A 20,608-nucleotide genomic window follows, 5' to 3' on the forward strand; every position below is an offset into this window, starting at 1 on the left:
GCTGTCTGCCAAAAAGAGATTTCTTCCTAGCAATACTTAGTCATTATACAACATTCGATGACTTTCTGAACTATACTCTCTCAGTTGCTAAAGGGTATAAAAATTGGTATAAAATGAATCAGGCAACAGCGGGAGCGATTGTTTCATGAGGTATTCCAGTAGCCAGAGGCTGGCCTTTTTATTTATTTATCCAGTTTCCAACCCTCAGATATATATATATATAGATATATGCATTTGCTGCAACAGCCTCACATGCATATTGCATGTGGCAAACGGCAGCTTGGCTATTGAAAGCGAAAGTGTACATAGCTGGCAAGGTAGCTTAGTTTGTGGTGACTTTTGCTTTGGTTTGTTTTTGTATTTTCTCATTTTTTTCTTTTTTGCACTTTTAAAACTGGTTCGCTGTCTGGCATTGTGGGCAGCAACAGCAACAACAGCAGCAGCAACAGCTACAACCAATTGCAAGTCTTCTAGCCAACTCGATTCGCATTCGGCCAACAACTGTAATTGTTCTGCGGCAGTTTCTCTCTCTCTCTCTCTCTCGCTCTCTGTCAGTGTCTGTAATTTCATATTCTTCCTGCATTCCGAAACCTTGAATCACTTTTCTTGCATTTAATTGCACACATTTTTTGAAAATTGTTGTTGTTGGTGGCTGTTTTTTTGTTGCCCCACTCAAAGGCGACGTTGAGTGTAGTGGCTGCCGTTGACCGCCGTGCTGGGTCAGTATTAATAGCCGTCAACTGGTCTCTGACTGGCCTACCTTTTACTCTCCACGCACTGCAGTGGAACATGATGGCTTTGGGCCTGGCTTGTTTTATTAAATGCCACCTATAGAGCATTGCTAGTTTGACTGACTGTCTGGGCTATTTGGCTCTCAGACTTCGACTTATTTATTTATTTGCCGTTGCAATGCATAATTTGAAATGCATTACCGTCCACCGGTTGACCATCACATTGCGTTTTTGCATTAAGAAATCATGTTAATTGCGTTGATTAACTTTTAACAAGCCGCAATTTAATTGGCAAAAACAACTCACTCGAGAAGCACTCACAGAAATATAGTGTAAATGCCAATTGGATGACTCAGCCTCCTTCTCAATTGGGTGAAGTTCAACTATGAATTTATCACCATTTTTTCTACCATATCATTTTTCATAAATGTGTATCTACCCGAAGGGGAACGGCACTCAAATATAATTAGCCGCAAGCCTTTGAGCCAATCTAAGACTGAAATTCCATTTGCCAAAAATATGCAAAAAATCGCAGGTAGGGCAAAACTAAAAAGTAAAACCAAAAGAAAAAAAAAAAAGAAAAACAGATCAGATTCGATCAATTGACAAATGCTTTTGTGGGTTGCCAACAAAAGAGCTCCCAGAGGCAGCGACACTTTGAGGCCTGCATACAAAGTGGTAAACGAAAAAAACAGTTAACAAAAAACTTAACAAAAATACCAAAAAAAAAAAAAAAAAACGTTTACAATTACAGGCGATTTGTATAGGGAGAGAGAGAGAGAGAGAGAAAGAGCAAGCGAGAGCAGAAGCTGACTGCTATGAAGCTTCGTTCGGTCTCAATGCAATGTCAGTCGACGTCAACGTCGCTGCCAGAAAAGACAGCGCAGCTGGCAGCGACGCCAACGTCGTGTCTGGATTGTTCGCGGCTGGCGCGCATGCGCAGCGGTATAAAAAGATCCCGCACCAGCAAAATCGCCACACACAAGTCCAAGTCGTCGGTCCAACTGCTGGTGGTTCGTTGTCAAGTTTTTTCTTACCAAAAAAAAAAGCAAAAACAAAAAGTGCGCGTTAAACAAACAACAACAACGACTAACTACCAAAAGATTTCGTCCAAATCCAAATATATAGGAATAGTAAAAAAAAAGGAAAAATATATATAGAAACCCATTACAAATAACAGAAAATGAAGAAGTTTTTAGTTGTGTTTGTTGCATTATTTGGAGCCGGTATGTATTTTTCCTGTTATCTGCTAAAAAATCAAAAACAAAAACAATTCATCAGTCAAAGCGCTTTTCCGCTTGCGTAATATATATATATGAAGGACACTTGAGCAACGGCAACTGCAACAGCAGCATCAGCAGCAACATCCATCCATCCATCCACATATATACACACATCAGCAACATCTGAGCAGCAGCAGCAGCAACAGTGTTGAAAAGTGCAATAAATGAGAGTGTTTTAATGTTTTTGTTAAGCGCTTGTGCTTGTGCAACAAGTAAATCAACTATCACCCATTTACTGCTCCACTTTTACCCCCGCCAAAAAAAAGAAAAAAAACAAAAAAATTAACAAAAAAAACATAAAAAATAAATTTGAAAAACAAAAATGGAGAAGGGGACCAAATAGAGATAGAAATAGAGAAAGAAAGAGAGAGAAACAAGGAGAAATCAAATGCAAACCATAAACGTAATCGAGTTCCCCTCATCCCCTGACTTCTTCTCTTTAACGCCATCATCAGTCCGACACGTTAACTTGCATTTTTCAGTTCACTTTTGTAGACACACACACACTTGAAATGGGGAGCGTTTCTTTTAGCCATTGCTGTAACTGTAACTGTAACTGTATCTGGTATCTGTGTATCTATTGGGTACGTTTCGATTTCATTACCTCATCGGCGACGCCTTAAAAAATAACAACAACAACAACAAATAGGCAGACTTTTCGAGAGGTTACAACAGCCACACACACACACATACACACACACAGAGATACGTTTGGTTTTCTGGTTCGGCTTGGTTGCAGTTTGATTTTGCAATCGATCTAACGAAATTTAGCTTTGAGTTACCATTGGCAATCCCTACTCAAGTCGAGTCGAAACTGGGATATGATCTGATCTGGACTGGTCTAGTCTGGCCTGACCTGATCTGGTCTGGCCTTATCTAATAGCATTTCAAAACTAAAGTGCTTTTTGGGTGTGGCAAATATCAAAAATGTGTTTTTTTTGCCAATTTTAGTAATTAGTTTTTTTTTTCTTTTTTGCTCTTTAAATTGACATTGACATTGAAAGACTTTTTGCTAGCCCAAAATGATGCGTAGTCAATCAGCTTAGATCGAAATTGTTAACTACTTGGCTTAAGGCAGCCGCTCCCCAAAAATGTCACAGACAAACCCGTTTCAAATCAAAAACAAATCAAATTAAAATCAAAGCCACCGCCTGTCGATGAGGAATTTTTCGTTTGGTTTTGGTTGTTCAACTTTTCGTATGAAATATTTTGTTTTTTGCAAATTGCGTGCCATGCATTTTTGTTAAGTCGTGCATGACCGATAAAGTAATTTGGCTATTATTTTTGGTTGGCAGCTGCCTTTTTAATTGCCAACAATTTAAAAAGTTATTAAACTTCACCAGCATAAACATTTAATGGGGGACCATTTCAGATGAACTGCCACTTAAGTACATGCCTCGTACATTGTCAAGTTCAAGTTGGAATTAATTATGTAACGACGGCATAATCGATCATTCAACTTGAGTTGAATTGAGTTTTTAGCCAAGTTAATGGCTTCATTTGAATATCAAAGTTGTGAGAAATGAAAGGAAACTCTCTAACACTCTCTTTGTGAAACTTTTTCTCTAGTAGATGTTGCCTAATTTTGCTCTGAATGTCTGAAAAACACTTTCCTATTGCATATATTGACTAAAGTCGCTTATTTTAACTGGACTTTATCAGATTTTCAATAAAAAGCCATTCAATTCATTGAATGCACTCTTAGTAAATAAACTAGTGGACTCTGTCCTCATATTTGAGGCTCTTAAAGTAAACACTCATTGAGACAAACACTTGAAGCAAGTGGAATTAGAGTTGGGAATTGGGGGAATCCGGTGGCTGTTTTTTTTTTATTTCTACAAAGTTTGAAAAAGTTACCACAAACATGCTAATCACAGCGATAAACAATTTAAGTGTCCAAAAGATTTCCGAAATAGTAGAAAAAATAAACAACATGCCAAAAACACACAATAAATTTCCGCATTTTGTGTGCGGCTCTTTTTACTTCTTTTTTTTTGGGGTATTTTTGCATTTGTTGGCTGTTGCTGCGGTTTGGTATCGAAAACTCACACCAACCGCTAAAAGTACAACAATATCATCAACAACAACAACATTAAAACGTGGCAAACACATAGAAAAATAAAGTTTTGCCATTGCCCAACCAACAACTGCAACAGCAACAACAACAACAACATCAAAAGCAGCTAGTCACGCTTGAAAAGTTTTTATTTTGTGGCAACAGAAATCAAATGAAAAGGGCCGACGTTATATGCCGCAATGGCGCCAGCATAGGATGCATTACGACGTCCCTGGCACACGTTACCAGGGCTATCTATACTGATTTATGTTGGGGGAGTTGGAGAGCCAACAAGAATATATATATACATACATACATAGCTAACGCTTTTTGAAAGTCAATTTGCATGCCACTTTTGCAGCACACAGAATGTGGCAAATCAATTTGCATCGCTGATGCGTTAAATTTGAAAAATAAATGTTACCCACACATATCAGATATCGTCTAAGTCGTATTCTTTGGCTATGGATGGATTTATGGCCAAATATGAGCCAGGATTGGTTGGCTAGAATGACACATCAGCCGAGCGTAGCAGCCAAAAAGGCAAAACAAAAAGGCAAACAATAGACAAACAAAATGAAACGCAGATTAACCCACATTTGAAGCATGCCGGTAACAATGTAGGTAAATATTTAAATATCATTACCAACTTGGTTGCCCCAAAACAGTTTGGCAATCTTTTCCTTCTTTTTTTTTTTTTTGTTGGATTTTGGCAAGAAGAGCAATAATAACAACAACAATAACAACAGCATTTAACGGAAATACTCGAGTGTTTGTTGCTGTGTAAATACCAAAACTCTCTGAGACTGGAGTTGAGGGAGAGAGACTAAGACACGAAAAGAAACGTGCTTAAATGTCAGCAATTTTCTTGATTTATATGGCAGACCCAGGCCAAGACAGGCCCGGCCCGGCGTGGCCCGGCCAAGTCAGCCCAGGCCAGACAACAATAAACACAACCGACAATATTCAGAAATTTGCCACAAGCAAATGATAGATACAAGTGCCACATTCATATATACCAACCGACATATGTATCTAGTAGTAAACGTTTTTAGCTGGAAACGATTATAGCTCTCCCTCCATACAATACCATATGTGAAGGTGGCCTGAAAAGAATATATAAACACTGTTATATCAAGTAAAGCTCCATAAGGTACATACATACATATGTAAGTATGCTGCTCAAGACCTTTTCTATGGAATGTGAAACAGTGTTAACGCCCCCGAACAGAAAAACAAAGTTTATTATTCTAATACACTATACAAGAAGCGTGTGAAATCGAACCAGAAGTTTGCATTTAAACATATAGAAAAATACAAATCGTTTATCGACTTTTAAGTCAGAATATCTAATAGTATGCTGCACTTAAAGAAAAACTAGACAAGTATAACTAAAATCTTTCTCTGTTCTCTTTAAATATTTGAAAGAATCTATATCTTCATATATTTCTATCATTATCAATCCTCATATGATAATGTACGCTCACTAAAGCCAAAACTAAAGCTTTAGATTAAAATACTTTCTTGGGAATATGGAAATAAAAGCGAGAGTAAATGCTTTCTAGAGAATATGAAAAATTCGTTGCATTTCTAGTTTTCCCTGGCACTCAAGTCTTCTTTTGGGTTCAATGGCTTTTGTCTCTTGATATTTTTCTAGTTGCTGACAGCGAAATTTGTTTGCATATTTGTCACCATTTGTCATAAAATATTTGCCATAAAAAGCATAAGCCATACGAAAAGTTCCTATTCATATAAAGAAACCATATATATATATATAATGTGAAGTTAAGGATATCGAATTGGATTAGCTGCAGAAAATTGTAAATATCTCAAATGTCATTTTGAATTATTAAAAGATATTTATACAATTTTATGCAATTCAACAGAGTATTAATTGGTAATTTTAAATTATTAATTAATTTGTATTATTTGCATCTTGACAGTGTCTGTCATTTAAGTGAAACATGAATTAATTTGATTACATTATGTAGTAATGCGATTTATGGTGTTGTTTTTGTTGGATTCGTTTTATTTTTTTGTATTTTTTTGTTTGTTGTTGTTGCCAATGCCTGGTCTGCTTAATAAAGTTTGCAATTTGTGTGATTGTATATGTTTTTGGTTAATTAAATGATTATGTTAATGGACAAACGGATGTAGCAGTAGATAAACAACAACAACAACAGCAACACAAACACAAGGTCACCCAATGGTGCGCAATGAACCAACAACGCGACCAATATAAATGTCGGTTCAACTGTTAAAATGTCAATAAATATTTATTATTTAATATATGTACTCACACACACACACACAAAGAGAGAAACAGACCGGCGACACCCGTTTACAATATTTGCTCAATTGCAACGGCAACATAAAACGAAAACGAAAAAAAAAAATAGTTGTAATTAAGCGTATAAAATTGATAGATAAAATAATTATTGCAAGCAGTAAATTAAATAACAAGCAGCCAACTACCACTAGACCATAAGGAACGCATATAGTAAATGTTGCTAAAAGAATCCCATATGTACCCCGGCACAGTGGGTTAGTAGTAAATTGTGGTGAGAGATAGTTGCTGGAATCGATTTCAAGTTGAACCGGTTTAACCACGACTTAAATGTGGGCTAGCCGTTGCTTTCGTTTTCATTTTAGAGCTGGTTAGAACCTTCTAGAAGGTAAACAACAAAATTCCATGACATAATTAGAATTTCGCTAAAATTCTAGATAAATAGATGAAAAAAAAAAAAAGAAAATCTTATGTCACGTTGGCAATGAATTTGTTTAAATTAAATATTTACATAAATTAACAAACTCTTGCTAGTATCAAATGTGAGATCGAATGTGTATCGAACTGGAACAGAAATTGAGACAAACAGACTTGAGTTAATAACTAAATGAGCATACAAATTAAAAATACTTAAAACAAAAAACAATACGAAATAAAGATATATATATCTTTGACGAACTGGAACACAGAAATAATGAATAGTAAAGTTAATGAGTGACCCCCAAATTAAATATCAGTTGTGCTCTTTCCGCTTCTTAATGATTAATTAACTGAAAAAAATGATGTTTCTTTAAATATATGACAATGTTTTTAGAAGTTCATTTTTAAAAGTAACTATAACTTAGATCTGTAGAAATGTGTATATGGCTAGGCCACATTGCTCATACGCACCGTAAACTCAATGCAATGCCATGGACCATAGACACCTTTTGCCGCTGAGGTAATTGTTTAGCTAACATGTGGTATTTACACATACATAGACACACAAACACACACACATACTTAACACTAAGTGCACAATCATCACTATGTGTTTGTGTGTGTGTGTGTGATGGTATGTGTAAGCGCATTAGTGCTGCGGTCTGCACTTGTGGCGGCCAGCAAATGTGCCACAGCTCGCCATGCACTTCTGTTAGATGGCTTCCTTTTTGCCGCATTGCAATCCGAACAAACGAGGCGACAAAAGGTAACCAAACTGAATTATTATAACTGTTAAATTATACTTACAATTTCTGTTTGAATTGGAGTCTCAAGTGGTGGAGTGAAAAACATGTTAAATAGAGTGCTGAAGATGCTTTCTCCACACATTTACTGTATAATTACCGGCTTAAAAACTATTAGCCAACATGTGGAAATGGAAATAGAATAGAAAAACGAAAACAATTGTGTAATTAACAGAATTATTATAATAAACAAAAAATACACGCACACACACAAATACGCACCGACACAGACAAATCCCTACAGATGTAAAACAAAACAATCAAAAAATTGTGCAGCCAAGTGCTGACTCATGCAACCAACTGACTAACCGCTAACTACATAAGCATAAAAACAGACACACATGCATAAAGAGATAGTCACACAAATACAAATACACACATACATATGTAAATATGGCACTAAAGTATTTATGTTTATGCAAAAACAAATGCCAAATGAAAACAAAATTTTTTAATTAAATTCTACAAAATCATTTTATTGATACAAAAGTTTTGATTTATACGCCAGCTCAGGCAGCATATGGGTGTGTGTGCATTTGTGTTATGTGTGTGTGTGTGTGAGTGTGTGTGTGTGGAGTATAGTGTAAATTTTTGGATATTTGATTAGTTTACATAAAATGAAAATGAAAATTGCATGTTGTTTAGGCAAGCATGAGAGAGCAAACATGGGTCGATGATTTTTCTTTTTCTCTAACCCAATTTTCCATACCCTCCACATTTTATCTCACAATTGCCGACTTCCTGCGGTTACCCGAATGACCCTTAACCCTGCTTATTCTCTTCTACCTGCAATACCTTTTTGATGACTAAGTTGGGCGTGGCTTAGAGGCTGCACTTCTGTGCCCCATCTCTGATTGAGCATTGGAAATGCAATGTAACCACAGCTCTGCGGCTTTGCAATTAGATTATCGCACATGGACAGAGGGTAGAAGAAGTAGCTACTCGGTGGTGCAGTGATGTGGTTGTCGAGTGGCGAATATTTGTTCATTTTGATTGCGTGGGGGAGAGGAAAGAGTAGACATCCTTTTCCATTGTGCACGTGTATAATTATTTTTTGACTATTGCCATTTGATTTTAAATAAAATGCGTGGGGCAGGCTCAACAAAAATACCGCATTAGTTAGTTGTATGAATGCAATTTAGTTCGTTACGCTTTGCGGTTGCATTGAGAACCAAAGAGAGAGACAGAGAGAGAGAGAGAAAGAGATGCAGCGATGAAGAGAGAGGGGAAATGGAGCCGAAAAAGGGGAAGATAAGTCCTTGATGCCGAGTTTCAGGTGCTTCAACTCTTGGCCGGTTCACTCGTTGGTAACGATGTAATTTCATATCCAAAAGTAACAAGCTTGGCAAAACAAAAAAAAAAAGTAAATGCAGTTGGCCCTGAGCTGTCAACGATACATCTGAGTATACATATACACACACACACATACATACGCATGTATGTATATGTATGGTCAGGTTTGTATACATATCTTTTACATCTGCCGAAAGTTGTCTGCAAAATTTATTGACAATTGTCAACTCATTGTCAGTTTCAGTGAGTTTTAAAAGTGAATGCCTCTTGGGCAAGATGACAAATTGTCTCATCTTAATAAATGAGCATAAATCATAAATATTTATACATTGGCATTTGGTAATTGTTTAAACAGGCTTACCAATTTGTCTGTGTGTGTGTATTGTGGGACTCATTTTGTAACCGCAACTTAATGGTCCCGAATCTAAATAGAAAATGTGCTTTGACTGCTGCTGTTGCATAGTTTTGTTTAAATATTTACTCCAATAGTTGCATTATAAGTTTACTTATAATTTTCATCTCATTTGCAGCTGTGGCCCAACAGAGCTTCAAGTGTCCTGATGACTTTGGCTTCTATCCACATGAGACATCTTGCGATAAATACTGGAAATGTGACAATGGCGTTTCCGAGCTGAAGACCTGCGGCAATGGTTTGGCTTTCGATGCCTCAGATTCTAAATTTTTAACCGAGAACTGTGACTATTTGCACAATGTTGATTGTGGCGATCGCACAGAGTTGGGTGAGTGCAACAAAAGTTATTTTAATTAATACTTCTTTAATAAGATTATTGGTTTTAGAACCACCAATTTCCACACCACACTGTGCCCGCCTCTATGGCATTTTCCCCGATGAGAACAAATGCGATGTGTTCTGGAATTGCTGGAATGGTGAACCCTCCAGATATCAGTGCTCTCCCGGTTTGGCTTACGATCGTGATGCTCGTGTCTGCATGTGGGCCGATCAGGTGCCAGAATGCAAAAATGAAGGTAAATTTGCTAAAAGAAAGAAAAATCAAATGGAAATTTATTGAACTTTTGTTCTAATTGCAGAGGTTGCCAATGGTTTTGCCTGCCCAGCTGCTGGTGAACTGGCCAATGCTGGTTCCTTCTCACGTCATGCTCATCCCGAGGATTGCCGCAAATATTACATCTGTCTGGAGGGAGTTGCTCGCGAATATGGTTGCCCAATTGGCACAGTCTTCAAAATTGGTGATTCTGATGGCACAGGCAACTGTGAGGATCCCGAGGATGTTCCCGGATGGTAAGTTAAAATTTCAATTTATTCAAATATAGTTTCTATACACATAAATGTATAGTATGTTTTGTGAGAATTATGCTTTTGGTTTGTTCTGTTTGCTTGGAAGCTCGTTGAGTTGAATTGAAATGTTTCTGGCCACGCTTGCACCAAAAAAAAATGACACTTAAACGACACTTTAAAACGACAACACAGAATCTTAGAATCTCTGTCTCTATACTCTTACACATTCATTCACTATTTACTATCACTTTCACTGTCTCTACACTCACACAAACACATTGATTTTACATATGGCACTTGCATATACATACATACATATCTCTCTTGGTCTATTCTTACATATCTCTTTACCTTGGTCCCAATTTTACAATTACAGTGAAGACTACTACGGCGATCTGGATCTGAAGAGCATCCGCAAGAGCGAACTTCTAGCTGGATTGAACACTGAAGGTCGCACTAAGAGCGCGCCCAAAACCAAAGCTGCCACCTCATAAACATAATAATTATAACAACAACAACAACAACTACAACAACAACAACAACAACAATAATAACTAAACAACAGCAACCTACAACTACAACATCAACAACAACAACAACTACTACTACTATACAACAAGATCAACTCAATTTCCCTTTCATTTCCTTTTCCAAATTTACTTTGCCTACTCTTTTTTACCATTTATAATCGCCATTTCGCTATATCCCTCTCCTTCTGTCTCTGTCTTCCACTCTGTCATATCATGAAAAAACTCAGACAGAATCAAATATCGCACAATCTATCATGCTATCCCTTTTTCTTTTCTAATTTATTTCCGCATGTGTTTTTCCCCTTTGAGTCTTTGAGTCAATTCCATCTTGTTTCCCTTTTATGTTTCTGTTTTTTTTTTTTTAACTCACAAAAAATTTTCGAAATTCATCAAATTCAAAGAAACTTTAGACAGACAGAAAAAGAACATCGAGGAAAGATGAAATCTTTCACAACAACAACAAAAACATAAAACAAAAAAGAAAAATGAAGCGTAAAATTTAGAGATTTGTACATTTAAGTGATCATTGTTTATAAGTTTATAATTTTATTTTATACATAAAAAAAAAACAACAACAAAATATACATAAAAACCCAAAAAAAAAAAAGTTAATCGTAATATTCTATTTGTTGGAAATGTGAAACGTTCTGATTGAATCTGTTTCATCTGAAACTGGAATTTAATGAACAGAAACTGGAATCATTTAAGAATTTCTATTAGACACAAATGAGGCTTATCAAAAGATTATTATATAATGAATAATTGAGTGTTTTTGCTAGTTCCAACTAGTGCCAGGCAAATGGAAATTGAAATTTGATGACTTTAAAGTGTATCTTATAATGCCTCATAATTTAGTTCGCCAACAAGTTAATGTTTTATGTAGTTAAAATTTCGTATTCCATTTAGCAAATTTCAATTCCCTTTTGGCCAAATTGAGTCAAGTGCAAAAAAAAAAAAACTGTATATCTCTATCAACTAAATGTCAAAGAACTTTGCCGGAAAAAAAACCGCATTGCCCATAAATGCTCGTAAAATATTTATAATTTTGAGCAAACTGAATCCTTGTGAGTGGACCTGGGGGAGGAGATAACTAGGGAGGTGGGTGGGGTGTTTGGTTATATTTACGCTATTTATGTGGCTGACTTGTTCTACAGAGTCTGTAAATAATAAGCAAACATAAAACTTTCTGACGCCAGCCATATTTGCCACAAATGAAAAGTTGCCAACCATTTTCGTCCAGCATTTAGAAAGTCTTCCTTCGGTAGGATTGTCGTTGTCGTTGCCGACAATGTCGACGTCTTTTCAAATGCACAAGAACTTTGTTAATTATTCATTAGATTCTATAAACAAAAACGCGATACAAAAACTTTAAATGAATTTTCAAATTATCAACACAATTGCAGGCAGAACCAGAACACACACACACACGCACACTATAGTTATATAGTTGAGATAGAGGGAACTACACGTGGGCAGCGGGTCCTTGACAAAAGCTGGCTTCTAGGTGCATGTGGCAATAGTTTGTTCATGGGGGGGTTAGCGGGGACGGTGTAGAGGGCTAGGCTCGTTTCTCTTAACTCATAAAATCTGGCAACTTTACTTTAGCCTTGCTTGACTTTGGCTATATGTATGAGTGTGTGACTTTTGTATGTGTGTTTGTGTGTGTGTGTCTCAGTGTGTATGCATTTATAGTTCCCACACACTCTGAAATTTTTGCAAAAAGTTTTAAAACTAATTAAATAAAAATTATAAAACTATACAAACTCAAGGCACAACTTGCTAGGGCTGCTAAAGGACATTTTCAGCTTGGTCCTGTATGTATAGGGCTTTGTAGCCCACACACACTCTCTCTCTCTCTCTCTCTTTCTCTCTCTCCCTAGTCCTTTCTCTTTCACATTCTGGCGCTTTTGAGATTTCAGTGAATAAGTAGAAGCATATAAAGTCGCTGGCTTGGCTCAATCGTATTTTTTTCACAGTTTTTGCTAGTTTTTTGAGCTTTTAATGCTACCCACATACACACACACATACACACACAGACTTACCGCTGGTTGTCATCTTGTAATTTAATATGTTTTAAGAACGTTTTCTCCTCTTGTCATGGTTAGTAGTTATTGTGGCCAAGAATAGTTTACTTTCCAGAAGTAAGCCATGGCAATCTTCAATTAAAACTTCCTTTCAGTGGTCTGTCTAGAATTTCTCCACCTCTCAGCCATTAACATTCAACCAAGTTCAACAGATTTGTGAAAGAAAAAGAAATGTTCAGAATGCAATGCTTATAAAAGTGTTTTATAAACAAAAATGATTAAACTTAAACAAAGTTATACAACTGTCCACCACATTCACTTTGCCAACCGCATAAGGGAAACAGATACAAACAGAGAGACAGAGAGACAGAGAAAACGAAGCCAAAACAGAATGAATGGGACTCCTTGGCAACTGCAACTAGCCAACTTGTGTTGATGGATAATAGCCAGCTCCTTGCTTGGCAGTTCAAATCCTTTTAGCATTTTGACTCTAATTAATTTTAATGATGATATAAATGCTAGACAAGCACTCACAGACCCATAGATTACAACTACAGCAAACAGGTTTGAGCTTCTAAAAAAAAAAAACACACACAAAAATAAAACATAAAAACAAAAAAGTTATGCTTGTCAATATATAACACAGTATAGTACACTTTCCCCATTCTCTCTTTCTTTGCTACAAAACAAAAATGAAGCTATGAGTGCTTAAACTTGGCCAAGAAAAATGTGTGCAAAGGAAAAAAACAATTTCGGTCTAGTAAACTTGAGCCATATTTTGCAGCTTACACCAATTCCCCTCTCTTGCGCCACTCTGACATTTATGGCGCTGACTTCTCAACAAGCTCATGTCCATGTCCAAGTGCTTCTTCTATGCAACAGGAGTCCTTGCCTGGGCGCGTTCTTTTCGCCTTTTTCATTTTTTTGTCTTCTTTTTTTTTTGGTCAATTCCATTTAATTTAATTTAATAGCCTTGCGCTTTTTGTCATTTGCCAGAGCCACAACGCGCATTTTATATGAGAAGCTGCCCCACCACACATACATATACACACACACACACATACTATATGCCACCCATCTCGTTGCCATCCCCAATGTCGTTCCCTATCATCTCCCTCCGTTATCATCCTGGTATTCTGCGCTTTAAGGGCAATTTGTTGTTCGCTGTGTCTGTCGGAGTCTCTGAATGTGTGTGTGTGTGTGTGTGTTCTTGATAATGTTGTTATTGTGGGTAAGGGCAAGCAGAAGCCAGCCAGCAAGCGGCATCTTTTAATCCTTGACGTCCTGTGGCTTTTCGCTTGCTATTCCATTTTATCTGGCACAGCCACAAATCCTTGTATGTGCATCACTTTCTGTTGCTTCTTTCTCTCAATCCCTCTCTCTCATGCTTGCAACATTCTGTGCCTTCCTTCATAACAAGGTTTTTCAACAATATTATTTTTAATTATGGTTTTAATAAATATTTCCTTTGTCAATTTCCTACATAAAGGATCAGCGTACTTGAGAGGAAAGAAAAAGAGGGAAAGGACATGGCTTAATGAAAGAAAGCAAAACGCTTGTGCTACCTAATCAAATTTATACTTGTTAACCACATTCTTCTGTTTGTTTTCTTGTCTTGTCCTATCCACACTCCCACACACACACATACACACCCAAACACACACACAAATAAACACACATGCCCCAAAAATCCTTGGCGCGTGCAAAGGCAAAAAACAATGCAAAAATTTAATTAAACAAATCACGACAATGCCAGAGAAAAGGCAACAAATACAAGCAAAAAGAAACAAGAACAAACCAAATAAACCCAAATCAGAGAGAATTTTCTTTTAAAATTTTACATAAAAAGGAATTTATATACAAACATATATATATATATATATATATATTTAATACTTTTTCTGCTTCTTGTTTATAGCGAGGATTACTATGGCGATGTAGACCTGAAGGCTTTGAAAAAATTGGGCTATTAAATAGCAACAGAAAGCAACAGTAAATATAATAATAAACACACACATATACACACACACACTCACTTAGTTGGCAATTGTAAGAAAGCTGTAAGTCAATGCAAACCAGCAACAAGGAGCAGAAACAAGAGATGAGAACGAGAGGGTTTTAAATGCTTGCCACACAGCCTAAAGGATGTATGCACACAGAATATTAAGAATTATAAGAGAAAAATCTAGTATATACAATACAAAACACACATATATATATATCTATATATATATATATCTATTATTTAAACAGAAGTTCACTTTAAAGACTGAACAATAAGAGAATTCCCACAATGAAAGGAAAACCTAATAATGAATTATTTAATAGCCCAAGACAAAAATTGCTTCTCAAATGTGTGGCATGTAAGAAGAGGCCAAGCCAAAACCTTGCCCCGAAAATTTAATGTGTAAATTCATTTAAATTGTAACCACATAAAGCAAACAAACAGCAGCAAATACTTGGCCATTCATTCAACAAGAAGCCCAATTTCCCCCCAAACACTTGAATTCAAAGGAACTTAGCAATGAACCACAGATGCAACACCACCAAATTCCGCGTATTCCACAGATTTGTGGCCACACAAGCACAACAAAGTCAAATTTAACTTATTAAGCAAAAAACACTTAGCAACCACCATACAAACATCTAAAATAAACAGAAATAACTTCAATCTAATGTACATATAGATGCAATTTAAGTTTTAAGTTTAAAAATAATAAAAAAAATACTTATGGAAAAAAACATGATCTATGGGGCAAACATCTAACTTGCCTTTTCTTTAATTTCAACAAGAAGAATTGTATATTTACAATTATTAAGCAAATAATAAATACTTTTCATATGATCCTTCATATAAAAAGGATAAGTTGGCCTGGCATCCCAGTAAGCTGGCCCATTGAATAACTAATGAGAGTTACAATGGCAGCTTAAACTTAATGACTGGCCTAAGTTTTTTCCTATATGTAGATCCATCTACTAAACTCACGTTATTATCATGTTTTTACAGAGAAATAGTTTGCCGTTTGCCATTTGCCGTGTCATTGAGAGAAACAGAGAGAGAACGAGTGTGTGTGAGGGAAAACGTTTGAAATGAAAATGTGAGTTCTGCTTGTTGGCCGATTGGCATATAAATTTTGGCTTAAGCACTCTAACAAAACAGACAAACAAACGGACACACAATGTTATTGCAAGCATAATTTTCTTTACTGCCATTTGCCGTGTATTGCTTTTACTCGTTGTCTATTGTTGCCGTTGCCGTTGCCGTTGCCGTTGCCGTTGCAGTTGCAGTTTTTGCACGTTATACAAACCATTTGCAGCAGCAACTACATGCGACTGCATTGCGGCAGTTGTTCTGGCTCGGCTAGAAAGGCCTACACCAAGTCCGGACATAAAGACGGGAGACTAAAAGACCGGAGTTGGAGTAATTGCCAGCTCATGTTTAGACGGAGGCGATTGTCATGTTTTTTTTTTCTTTATTTTTTTTTTGGGGTAGGTAAAAATATTTCTAAAAATAACAATGCATAATTCAGAGCGAGACTACAACTAATGCAGCAGCTGGCAAATAGAAGAGAAAAATGCAACTGCCATCTGCCTAAATAATAAATAAAAAAGGATATGTGAAAGCTGAAAAGGCCAACCAATGAACGGACAGTGGTTTTTGTGGCATGTTGCAATAGTTGTTGTTGTTGTTGTTGCCATTGCCTTTGCTGTTGCTGTTGCTCTGTTGCCATTGTCATTAGCCGTTGGGCAAATAATTTAGTTTACCACATTGACTTCGATAACTAAGCATTGTGTTGTTGTTGCCATTTCTCTTACCAGCAACTGACGGCGCCTGGCTGCCATTATAGCCATTTCCACACACAAACACATTAGCCAAGTGTGTATGCCATTCGATGAGCCTCTCCCCATGGAGCCAAGTTGGGTTAGAGTTGTGTTCCACTTATTGATTTCAATTAACATGCAACAGCATGTCTTCTCCATTGCAATCCTCTACCGCTTTTGTCCTTCCTCTATGCTCAGTTCGACCAATGCCATTGGCTGTTGTTGCTATTCAATCTTTTCATAGGCTAATGTTACACTTGTGCATCGTTACATTTTGCCATATCAGAGTCACCACACTTCATCCTGCCTCCCTGTTTGGACTGCTTGGACTGCTCTGGTTATTGGTTTGGCTTCTATTGTTCCTGGTCCTCTCTCTCAATAATTATCAATTTTGTGTACCAGAGTATGTACATACATATATATACATATATTGTAGACTCTTTTGTTTATTTACTTGTTGTTCTTGGCAAACAGTGCGTATGCGTGTTATGGAGTTTTTTTTAATCTAGTTTTAAAATGCAATTTCCCTTCAAGTTGTCTTTAAATGTAAAGAAGTTGCTGTCAAAATTTAGTTACTAATTCAATGTAACAAGGAGTATGACAATTTTAATCAACTACAAACTTAATTTAATTCTTCCATGAGCATAAAACTTTAACTTGCCAGTTTAACTTTTCACTTAACTAGCAAACTAGTTGCTAGCTTATATAGTTAATACGCTGCATTGTAGAAATTTCGAGAGTGTCTTGTCTTTTATTCTTGCCGAGACTTGAAACTTATCAAAACCTTGAATCTTGGCGCTCAGGCATGCTCATTGACTGGCCGTCGATAGCAGGCACAGCTTGTTTCAATAAAAAATTGGCTTTCTCTCTTGGCCATTGTTAAGCTAGCCACTAATGCGGCTCAGTCAGCAGCGAAATGCTTGTGCGAATAAGTATCAAGCAGGACGAAAGAAAAATAGAAAGAAAAAATTGCGGGATACAACTGTGACTGGTTTTAGTTCGAGCCAACTCTCTCTCTCTCTCTTCTCCGCCAACCTCTTCCGCTGAAAGTGCAATGCAATGACAATGACAATGTGCAGTGTATAGGGGTTCGATATTCAATGTGCTTGATGGTTGTGAAGGCAAAAGCGTGAAGGGGGTTCATTGGGGCATTGCTTATTTTTATTTGCCTGGCTAGGACTAATGCCCCAGCATCAGCACCAATAACAGCAGCAGCAACAGCAGCAAAAGCAGAACCAGTACAAACCATGCGCTCTAACGCCCTCTTATCCTTGTAACGACTTTGCTGCGCTTTTGCGGTTGACCGCATTTGCTGCGAAAAATCTGTTGCTGCCAAAGTATGGCCACTGCCGGGTCTGCTCTTGACCGAGTGGAGCTATAAATATCTGCGATAGCGAAATGCAATTACGTGGCAACAATGAATACAGCAGCAGCAGCAGCAGCAGCAACAGCAGAAGCAGCATCAACCAGCGATTGCTGTTGCCCCTCATTCCTATAGCAAAACACCAGCAGATACTCCAGCTCAGCCCACATCCGGCAATTGACAATGATGATGTGTACGTAGTTTTTTGTCTTCTCCGCTCTTTATGCGCACACAACGTACAAAAGGGACAAAAATTGTGTATCCTATACACATATAGATGAGTGGACAATATATATATGTGTGTGTGTGTGTGTAGTGTGTGTAAGTATGTACAGCATTTTCCTACTCCTCCAGCATGCTGGGCGTTTGCTCAAGAACAAACGATACACGCGCTGGTCAGGCTAGAGCTATGTATGTTGCTACATTGGCTACGTTTTTTGTGAATTTATGTGCTCTTCATTGAGAGTTCAATGGCTGCTATCATAAAATATTGAAAATGACAAGGAAATGCAATGGGAATGGTATAAAAGAAAAGCGTAGATAGATAAATGTAACTACTGTCACATAGAAAATAAACTATGGGTTACGCATGGCAAAAGCCACCATTGAAAATACATATCTCTTAAAGTCCATAGAGAGAGAAACAAAGAATTTAGGTAAAAAGCATAATTGTGTAAAGTTTTGTTAGCATTTAAGTGGCCACTTTATGGGAAATATTAATGGACTGCCCAAAAATTCACTTGTTCTGACAATATCAAACAATAATGTTGGCATTTTTCCACTTTTACTATTATTAACTTAACGCATACCAAGAATAGTCTTGGCCCCCAACCTACCAAAGTTCATCGTTCATTGCCAGCACATTCCATGGAATGGTCGATGGGGCATTCCGCCAATCTCCAAAGTGCTTCACTACCACAGCAAATAATAAAAGGAAAAAGAAGCAGAAAAAAAAGCAAGAACTAAAGTCATAAAAAGCCAATTTTTCTAGTTGTCAACGGCAAATGTGTGTGGCTTAAAATACGAGCCCGGAACCCAATTCCATTCCCGGCATTAGCTATTGGCTGACAGTTAACACCCTGGACGCATAATTACATATATTCTGGGTTTCCCCCTCCCCCTTCCCGTCTCCTCTGCTGGCTGGCAACATCTACAACACGCCCCCGCTCCGGCATAGCAATTGTAAGTCATTTGAAAACAATTTTGATTATATTTTTTCCAAACGATTTCACAAATCTGTTTTATGCTTAAGCCCAGACTCGGCACAAGACCAGGACCAAGAGCCATATCCAAACCCCTCACCCCGCCCGCCGTCCGTAACCGTAACTGAGACCGAAAAAAAAGAATGTGCGTTTTGCGTATGGGTAGTTAACAACATGCCCCATAATAATAACATACATTTTCCGACCCCACTATTCTTTGCTTTCCAAGCACCACCCCCACCCTTACCCTCGCCCCAACCCTCCATCCAGACATATACGACGAAATGTTTGCTGTAAACGACCTTAAAAAACGAAAGCCAGGACGACTATGACGGAGTCGAGAACGACGATTGGCAAAAACAAACAGAAAATGCCAGCACATATAAAATCAAAAGCGAACAGCAAACTCATGTTCTTGTTGTTGTTGTTGTTGTTATTTTTGTTGCTGCTGTTGCTGTTTCTGTTGCCTTTGTTGCTCTTGTTGAGGCAAATTGCAAATAACAAGCAAAACTTGGCCGGATGGATCGAGAGGGAAACAAACAGAAATCAGAAACAGAGAGAGAGAAAGTGCCGGACTCAACTAGAATGTACTGTCAATTTGATACCCCTGGTAAATCATAATTGGGTCTATCTAGTTGCAAAATAAATTTAATTATCGAAAGAGTATAGAAGCTTAAGAAAGTCAACTTAACAATGGATTTCTTTTTGTAACCAATAACCATCATAATTTTATATAAAATCGTTAGTTGATATACACACAGATGGATATCTAAATTATCTTAGTACTAGATAATGCCAAAGCAGTTCTGTTTCTGATATACTCTGTCTCTTTCTCTCTGCAAGGGTATACAGAAAAAAGAAGAAAAAACTCAGAATTGTGCGTAACATTAGCTGTAGTCGACTTGATTTTGATCGCTTCAATGAACATTAATACACAGACGATTGGAGTGGGCGTGGGCGATGTGAATACGAGAAGAAGGGCAAGAGCCAGTAGATGAGAAGGAGCAAGAGTAGGTTGCTTAAGTAGGCGCTTGTTTACATGCATATTTGTATTTAACTTTGCAGCAACAAAAACAACAACTACATAACCTTGGTTTGTTTTTCTTTTCTCTTCATTTTTTTTCTTCCTCAAGCACTACATTATGGCGGGTATAACGATATTAATGTCAAGTAGATGGAAATGATTTGAAAGAATTTGATACCAAAAAGCATTTGCTGATGGTCGAAATATACTTATTGGAGGGAAATTCTATATTGTTTAACAAATAATTATCTTTTAGATAGTTGAAGCTACTTAAATGGAAATATTATAGTGTGTAATGAACTTCATATAAAAGTTTAATAGCTTGTCTGTTTGATTTTTACTTTTCCCTCTCTCTCTCTCACACTTGGTCTCTTTTTTCTGCTGGCAAATGAAGCCTACTTATAGGGGATCTTGATTTGGCAGTGCGTAAACATAGTATCTCTGTGTGCGTGTGTCTGTGTGTATTGGCTGCTGTATGCGGCGTTTATTTCCGGCATGGCGTATCTCGTTTT

The 20,608-nt window shown here is 37.2% G+C and overlaps 1 protein-coding gene across 2 annotated transcripts; it reads left to right on the plus strand.

The window, feature by feature from the left end:
• Positions 1-1,792: 1,792 nt before the first annotated feature.
• On the plus strand, positions 1,793-14,903 carry LOC6650470 (protein obstructor-E). 2 transcript variants are annotated; one of them, XM_015176692.3, is made up of 5 exons: positions 1,793-1,957; positions 9,404-9,613; positions 9,672-9,860; positions 9,924-10,134; positions 14,604-14,903. In XM_015176692.3, the coding sequence occupies exons 1-5, from the start codon at positions 1,915-1,917 to the stop codon at positions 14,656-14,658; spliced, it is 708 nt and encodes a 235-aa protein (XP_015032178.1). In that variant the 5' UTR covers positions 1,793-1,914; the 3' UTR covers positions 14,659-14,903. The 2 variants fall into 2 exon arrangements, with proteins under 2 accessions (XP_015032178.1, XP_002073640.1); XM_002073604.4 differs by lacking the exon at positions 14,604-14,903 and adding an exon at positions 10,508-10,670.
• Positions 14,904-20,608: the final 5,705 nt, after the last annotated feature.

This window comes from Drosophila willistoni, chromosome 3R (genome assembly GCF_018902025.1).
Source record: "Drosophila willistoni isolate 14030-0811.24 chromosome 3R, UCI_dwil_1.1, whole genome shotgun sequence".
Lineage (NCBI taxonomy): Eukaryota > Metazoa > Arthropoda > Insecta > Diptera > Drosophilidae > Drosophila > Drosophila willistoni.

Bases quoted from the DNA above. Each gene is read 5' to 3' on its own strand.
- LOC6650470 (XM_002073604.4), top strand. From the start codon at position 1,915: ATGAAGAAGTTTTTAGTTGTGTTTGTTGCATTATTTGGAGCCG. The intron at 9,614-9,671 runs GTGAGTGCAACA...TATTGGTTTTAG, and splicing joins TGGCGATCGCACAGAGTTGG to AACCACCAATTTCCACACCA. The intron at 9,861-9,923 runs GTAAATTTGCTA...TTCTAATTGCAG, and splicing joins GCCAGAATGCAAAAATGAAG to AGGTTGCCAATGGTTTTGCC.